This window comes from Homarus americanus, unplaced genomic scaffold (assembly GCF_018991925.1).
Source record: "Homarus americanus isolate GMGI-L3 unplaced genomic scaffold, GMGI_Hamer_2.0 scaffold13495, whole genome shotgun sequence".
Classification (NCBI taxonomy): domain Eukaryota; kingdom Metazoa; phylum Arthropoda; class Malacostraca; order Decapoda; family Nephropidae; genus Homarus; species Homarus americanus.
Window position 1 is genome coordinate 1,360,070 of NW_024727075.1, and position 8,624 is coordinate 1,368,693.

Here is an 8,624-nt window from a genome sequence, read left to right on the forward strand (position 1 = left end):
TCAGTAGTAATCCTTACCAACAGTGACTCCCAACATCAGCAGTAATCCCCCGCCAATAATAATCCTTAGTAACTATAATATCCCATACCATAATGAACACCATCCCAGCGCCCCCTCACCCCCACACACACACAGTTACTGTAAGTCTGTTTGTGATCCCCACTGGTCCGCCACGCTGCGCCACCACACGACACAACATGGGGCTAGCGACAGCGGGTTGGGTCACGTCGTGCCTCCCGCTTGTGTTAGCCTCACGCACGTACACACTCCACACGCATTTGCACATGAGGTTCCACGTGCACACACACACACACACACACAATTATGGTCACAGAGGAACACACACACATGCACGACGGATTAGTCTTAGGAGAAAAACTAAAATAACTCAGCTGTGGTGATTAACACGGGGAAAAAAGTTAAACTTGAAGATGAAGTCAAGATCAGTTATACTGTAATATTATTTCAAAACAATTTATAGAAAACAAGTACAGTAGTTACAAAAACACATTCCCATAAAACTATTTACGAAAATATGAAGTGATGTTATATTGAGAAACAAGACCAGATGCTTGAGGAAATGACTAGACAATCATTGGGCAGACTTAAAGAGCAATCATAAAGAAAAATAAAGAAAACCCAGAGTATCGTTGGCTACTGTAGGAAATCAGTGACAGGGCTTGTATACCACACGATAAATTCCGAGATTAATTTCAATAATACAGTACAGGGTTACTGTATAAATGTATTATGTTCCAGTACTATTTTAAGGAACTGTCGCTCATTTTATTTTTTAGCGAGAAACAAGATAATTTAATCGTGTATTACCGAGGGTGTTGAGAGCTGCTCCGAGTCGGTTCTTGTTTATGACGTCGTTCTATCATGTTACCAGTACTATGTCTCCCTGTTCTTCTCATTAGAGCTCATTGCCATCAGGTTACTCAGTTGCAATTTAAACTCCTCCAGTTGTTTACAAAGCGATTTTTTTATCCGTGAAGGAAGTTGTGTGATATTATGAAGGTGAAGGGAAAATAAAAGTCACAATGTTAACAAGGATAAAAAGTTACACGGAAGTCACAAATAGAATAATAAAACCAAAAGCACTTTAAGACGGTTAGGTTGAGTTTGGTTAAGTTTGGTTTGGTTGAGTTTGGTTTGGTTGGGTTACGTAAGGGTTGGAATATTTTCTTAGGTTATTAAAAATTAAATAATCCAATAGTAGGTCAGGTTAGGGTATGTTGGTTAGGTTAGGTTAGGTTATGTTGGTTAGGTTAAGTTAGGTTTGAATGCTTTTTAGGTGATTAAAAAAAAACTAAAAAATCCCAAAGTTACGATTTTTCGACGTGTTAAAAATGAATACGAAATTAAACTAATTTTTTTTTTCCATGACTCTTTCCTGTGACTTTTTCTTCCCTTGACTTTTTCCTGGGATTTTTTCCTGGATTTTTTTCCTACATTCATTATGAAATCGCGTGGCTGTGGCCTTGCCCGTGTCTGCCGCGTCGCTGGTCTCATCCTTGGTGTCAACTTCATAACTCTTAGGAAAGATTTATAGATTTTCTTGAAATTTGGTAGAGTCATTGACCCTCTCAAGACCTCGAGTATGTATAGATATTTGACATGAACTGATTATAATTAGCGTTTTTAAGGTTTTTTTTTTTAATTGTAAAACTTTCATAAACAGCATCAGCGAGTAGCGTCAGGCTGTACATTTTAACGGAATGCTCTTGAAACATACACCACATTGAACTGAAAACCTTGGTTAAAAACTCTAGCGGTATACAATAGTTTATAAAGTGTTATTATCATCAGTTAACGCAAATTCTCAAAGTTGCTTGATGATGACACAGGAAAATATACAGAACATATTATTGTGTATTTATCTGCAGCCGATCTGCCAGTCTCATTAGAGCGAAATGATGACTGCGGCAAATACTCCCTCTCATAAAAATGAGATAACGAGTTAAAGTAACACATTTATAGTGAAATCATACACAAATTCAGTATAAGACATCGGATGTATGCAGGTAGGGGTGTTTATACGGAGGAAGTATACACGCAAGGAATGTAAGCACATGAAATTATGTACACATGTGGGGTTTGACCGTTTGAGTACACACACGTAGGGATGCACAGTACAGTCACCCAAAAAAGTCCTGTCGCCTCTCATCCTGAACCATGAACCCCGAGATTCAGACTCGTGAACCCGAAGCAGTAGACACTGATATGTTATTCTGTCCATAAATGCTTCGGATTCAAGAGACCGAATCTCGGGGTTCATGGTTCAGGATGAGAGGCGACAGGACTTTTTTGGGTGACTATACATATGTGGTGGAAATCACTCGAGAGATAATTTCGTATTGTAAATAATTTCTAAAGTTTTTTTAATTCAAACATTTCTGTATGTAAGGACTATCATGTAGAGAATAATAGTACTTACAAAACATCATCGGAGCTGATGTAAATCCTGCCCGCGAACCGTTACCATGACAGAATAAATACCGAACTTATGACGTTGTTACTATAAATTAATGTAGTCACCGCTGGGGACTGTCTCAAGTCATTTCTTTTTAACTCAGAAAACCTCTGCTACCATGACAGAACCAGGTCAATTTGGGAGCGATTTGCACCAAACGTTTTCCCTGTGGACCCTGTCACATGTTGATCAAACCTACAAAGTTTGGTGCAATTCTACAGACTCGTTCAGTTATTTTGGTAACAGACAGACAGAAAACAGTCCCCTAACCCTGCCCCGCAGTTACGGACAGGGTCATAAATATATAGCACCATTACTAACCAAACCTAACTAACTTAACTTTATTTAACATAATTTAGGTTAAGTTATTAAAAGTAAAAAATCTTCCCGATTTGGCAGAACGTCCGTTGTGTTTTGCGTTTTAAGGTTTAATCGGATGATTATCCTTTTTTAGCGTGACACCCGTGGAGGTGTACTGTACTATACATACACATGTGGTGGACCGTGGATGTATACACGAGGGGATGTATACATTTGGTGGATGTATACACGAGGGGATATGTACACAAGTGGATATACATGCGTGGTGGATGTATACACGAGGGGGGGTGGGGTGTATACACGTGGTGGAGGTATACAAAAGCGGTGTGTGCGTGACGACAGAGGCCCGACTATGTTGTGGGGCAGTCACGCAAGGTGCCTCTCCACCCCTTCCTCCCAGCTTCCTCTGTTGTCCCTCTCTGTCCTTCTCTTCCCTCTCCCTTTCCTTCTCTTCCCTCTCCTTTCCTTCTCTTCCCTCTCCTTTCCCTTCTCTTCCCTCTCCTTTCCTTCTCTTCCCTCTCCCTTTCCTTCTCTTCCCTCTCCCTTTCCTTCTCTTCCCTCTCCTTTTTCTTCTCTTCCCTCTCCTTTCCTTCTCTTCCCTCTCCCTTTCCTTCTCTTCCCTCTCCCTTTCCTTCTCTTCCCTCTCCTTTCCCTTCTCTTCCCTCTCCTTTCCTTCTCTTCCCTCTCCCTTTCCTTCTCTTCCCTCTCCCTTTCCTTCTCTTCCCTCTCCTTTTTCTTCTCTTCCCTCTCCTTTCCTTCTCTTCCCTCTCCCTTTCCTTCTCTTCCCTCTCCCTTTCCTTCTCTTCCCTCTCCTTTCCCTTCTCTTCACCCTACTCCCCCATTCCATACCTCTTCTCACTTTTTCTACCTCGTCCTTCATCCATACTCCTTCTCTCCGTTCCCCCCTTCTCATCTTTTCCCCTTTCCTTCATCTCCTTTTTCAATCGTTCCATTTCGTTCTTTCCTTCGATGTTCCTTCTTCCCCTCGCCTCCCTCTCCCATTCGTATCCCTTCCCTCATTTTCCCTTCTCCACCTCCTCACATCCACTCCTCCCATTCCCCCTCCCTCCATTACTTCTGCCCCTCCTCATATCTTCAGCTTTCTCCCCTACCACCTCCCCGGCAGCGTTTTCTTGTGTCTGCTGAAGGTTTATGGTTATCTGCAGAGCTGACGGGGAGTGACGTCTCTGTTCGTAAATTATACATGAAGGGGTGGTCTCTCTCTCTCTCTCTCTCTCTCTCTCTCTCTCTCTCTCTCTCTCTGACAGATAAAGAGAGAAATTTGGTTGAGAAGAAATTGGAGAGGAGCATAAAACGATTAAGTACACTCAGGATAATTTGCCAGCAATTACTCTGCAGGACTACGAGCCAATATCCCTAGGGGTCACACCACACACGGTATTTATAGCGGGAATTACACACATCTACACGACGACCTTCGCAAGCTCTTCCTTATCATCAACTTGTCCACCTAACGAGTACATGATTACTAAATGTAAAATGAGTCATAAGGTTAAAATAGGAATATATATAATTTTTTCCTTAAAGTAATAAGTACATTGGTGTATTCGACACAGTAACTATAGGTATAATTTTGTACATGTATTAGTAGATTAAAGATAATTTGTAACATCTACTCTCAACGAAACCTAACCTATACCTAAACTAACCTAACGTTTATCCAATTCAGCGACGGCAGGAGTGGTGGACGGCGTGGTCAGAGGCTAGACGGACTGGGACGCAGCTAGAGGATAGGCAGGCAGGGCTGAGGAATGAACTGGACACATTACATCGTCGTATCATCGGCTCCATCATCAAGAGAGAACCACTTATTACTGGTGTCCGAGACGAGCCATCCAGGAGGGTAGGTACCGGGGTGGATGTTCTTCTTTCTGTGTACGAGGTTAATGTTCAACTTATTCTGTGATTAAACGGGTTTCAGATTCGCTTGCTCATTGGTCGTACGAGGAGCTTATGTTCACTTGTTCATCGTCTGTAAAGGGGCTTCTGCTCAGTTGCTCATTGGCTATACAGGGACAATTTCACGTTTTCAGTGGTCGGTTACTATACAGGGCTCAAACATTTACTGGTTTATTGTTTAGTGAATGTGAAGAAGATAAAGTTTCACTCTTCCTCTATCTATACAAGAACATCCCGTGTCTATTTCTATACACGAAGATATTAATTCGCTTGTTCATTGTTTCATAAGTTAATTTGTTCAATAACTATCATGGAGGCACCATAAGTTCACTTTTTCATAGTTCATTAATTGCACTGGTGGCATATGACGTCCTTACAGCATGCTGTAGCCAAGTCTTGGTTACATTAATGTACAGAGTTTCGCATAGACCTGATGATGTTACCAACATCTTCATCCCACAAATGCCGGTGAAAATTACTTAACGTTGCCTTATGTGGTGCGCGGCGGTGGCCGAATGGATACAGTACTCGCCTCCTGTCCTAAGGTTCACTGCGTCGAGCCGGAGCACACTTACTCCAACCAGCTGTAAATGGGTGCCTAAGTTTACAGCTGGAGAAGTGAAGACGGTCGAGCGCAGTGTCGGCTGCACTACTTGTGTACAAGAAGCTTCGTATGCAGTCTTCTGTATTCACACTGTCCCTAACACACACACACACACACACACACTGCGCAAAATTATAACAATGTCAATATATAAAACTCTCCACAGAATTTGGTGTGCAGTGTACCAGTGTTCTTATGGTTTTATTGCATAGGGTTATTGCCCGTCATCAGTCACCTCGAGTCCCTCATTCGTATCCCCCTTCACAGGCCAACTACAAGATCTCCGTCATCCGTCTGAGACACGAGATTGAGGATTTACGGAGAAGAGTGGAAGCCATGGAGATCAAAGTGGAAGCCGAGATGAAGGTGAGTGGAGGACCAGGTGGAAATGAGTGATGGAGGACCATGGGATGAATGAACAATAATAATAAAATTAATATCTAAGTAAATGAATAATAACAACTAAGAGCAACTTCCTTTCAGAATAAGATCCATTATATGGTCTTCACATACAAAGGAAGACTAGAGATTCCAGTCAAGGACACATAGATAGGACACCCTGTTACCACCTGCTTTAAACTTTGTGGAGTGATTCGTCTTATCAGTGTAGACCGTACCTCTGGTTTTTATTATTATTCCCTTGTCATCACCAGGTTATTGATAAACTTTTATTATCACGACCACAAAAAAAGATTAATTTCCAAGTAACCACAAATTAATATTTTACCTTTCCTAATGGCCAATCACCAGAGGTGGAAATGCTAAGATAAGGAGGCCAATGGCCTATGTAAGATCCCTCCATTGTCCTTGATAGTTTTTTCAAGGGCAATTTTGAAGCCCAGTATTGTTCTTGATACCACAGCTTGAGCTGGTAGACCGTTCCATAAGTCTACCAACCTCTGTGCGAAAAGTATTTCCTTATGTTCGTTCTGCATGATGATTTGGCGAGCTTGTAGGAAGATTAATTCACTATTTTTCCCTGGCTAAACTTTCTCAATCTAGTTCAGAGGTGTTGTATAGGCTCAGTTGTGGATATAATATAGCATAGTTGAACTATTACTAAAAATATAAATATATTAGAGCTGTGAAGTATACAGTTTCAGCAAAACAAATATTTATTTCTTCCAATGCTTTACTGGGCATACTCTTAACATTGGTTTCAGAAGCTCACAGTAACGTTGTGATATAAAACTGATAATTTAACTGCTTTATGAATCATTTATGATTACGTTTCTCTCTCTCCCTCTATACATAGCTAAGGACTCAGGCGGAGCGAGAGGTCAAAACGCTGAGGTCAGAGGTTAGTAGGAAGAAGGCTAACGTGGCCCTCACACAACGCGCCACTACGCTACGCAGCTTATCCGGTTTTCTCCCGGACCTACTCGTGCGCATATAGACCCAATGTTTAACACCGACAGCTCCGGACCCTCACTAAGCGCATGTAGCCTTTCGACCAGCGCAACACTGATCGCCGCCAGACTCCACTGGCATCCGTACACAGCTGTCCGAGTGTAAAAGAATTTCATGACTAATCTCGCTTGTTGTGATAGCCTGATAGTGCGTGGTTTATCGGTGGTTCCAGTCTGAACAATGGTGATCATACGTTGTCCGTTGTAGCTCAGGCGCTACTTGGATACCATACAGTTCTAGTGGTCAGTGTTTACTGAGATGACAGCTGAACATGTCGTGATCTATTAACAGTCCCCTCTCCTGCGTGCCCAGGAACCTTCAAGTCATTGATCAATAACTTGCAAGGTTTTGTTTAAGAAGCTGTTGTTAGTCACATCGGCTCCGCGTAACGGGAGCTGATGTGAGTATGCGACTGATGGCTTTATATGTACAGTATGTGTTCACCCAGTTGTCTATAAATACCCTTCGTTACACATCAACACACCTTAAAAGAAACTAAGTGTGAACTGAAGGCTCAGAGATTGAAAAGTGACGCCTCACTTTGTGACGCTTCCAGTTTGGAAGAAAAGGAGCCAACTGGAAATATAAAATTCACCTAAAAACTCACATCAAGTGATTCGTGGATTAATTTGCCATTGACCTTCATCTGTGCGTTTGGAAAACTGCCCTATGGTGTGTTTTACTCACCGTCATAATTATATACTGTACAGTAAAAGGGCTTTAGTTTTTTCTCGCGTACTTGTATCACAGATACCTTGGGAAAACTCCGGTGTAGAAATTGCTTTGAGAGATGTACAGTAAGGGATAAGATATATTTATATATTTTTGACATGTATAAAGAATACTATGTATTACTTAATGTGGGAAATCTTGACGTAGCTATTTGTGACTGCTCAGCCACCTGGTGACATGTGGCGGCACTACTAACACGTGCAGCAGATGCCAATCTTGGTATTATAAATATTTTTTTGTGTGACTTATTGCCCATAACATTGTTTTGAATAAAATGTACATCCAAAACAGCTTAGTTTTGATATTCCTCAGACGGCAGTGGCTGGGTGGCTCTCAAACTGGTGCGAGGTGTGCGACAGGGTTTTAGGGTGTGCACGACTGCCAGGTTGGTGCACGACAGTAAGAAGCCTGCCAGACTTCTACTTTTGCATACTAAACACCCTGGATATGAGAACAAACCATTAGAATTTTTTTCCAGTGGAAAGCTGATGAGCATAAACAGCAAGTGCAAGCAATTCAAAGGCATGACACCGTTGCAGGGCGTATACACTTGATGGCAACTGACATTAATTTACAGATACAGTAGTGGTCAGTATAATCAGTTGTGACACATTTTCAATTCAGCCGGAGTAACTTATATACATAATGTTATTAAGTCTATAATAACTGGTTAACGTAATAAAAAGTAGTGCTTTCATTACAAGACTTTAGTATTTTGTGCAAGGAAACGGGGGTGTGATTACGAGTGTTTGTTGCACCACACGGAGGTTCGATGGCTCGAGCGTGAAGAAAGAACTGAAAGAAAAACCCGGAATAGTCATCAGTGATGTACATCCTGAATCGCTGTTAACTTATATGAAAGGTGAGTTACTATTTAGAAGTTGCTAAGCATGAAACTATATTAATTTGGTAAAGGTGTAGTTAAGGGTTAACACCAGAAGGAGTTTGTTGATTTTCGTTATTTTTGATATACTTGTTGCTTTGATGATTTTAAGGATGTTAAAAGAAACGACGACTTTCTAGTATAATTTTAAGTATTTTTTTTCTTATTTACTCTATCCCGCTTCGTAATACTCCTCCCGGCGCCATTTTTGTTGTTTACCTCGCTGAATCCCTCTTCAAGAAACGTTTCCTATTAATGATGGTGAACGCTTCCACGTA

General features: G+C 41.4%; 1 protein-coding gene across 1 annotated transcript in view; it reads left to right on the forward strand.

Moving 5' to 3' along the window:
• LOC121865779 (hornerin-like) overlaps positions 1-7,745 on the forward strand; it is a 32,977-nt gene extending 25,232 nt beyond the window's left edge. The window contains exons 10-12 of the mRNA XM_042365340.1: positions 4,488-4,661; positions 5,589-5,687; positions 6,577-7,745. Coding sequence (XP_042221274.1) covers positions 4,488-4,661; positions 5,589-5,687; positions 6,577-6,717 — 414 coding nt within the window. The 3' untranslated portion in view covers positions 6,718-7,745. The remainder of the gene's footprint in view (positions 1-4,487; positions 4,662-5,588; positions 5,688-6,576) is intronic.
• The last annotated feature ends 879 nt before the right edge of the window (positions 7,746-8,624 follow it).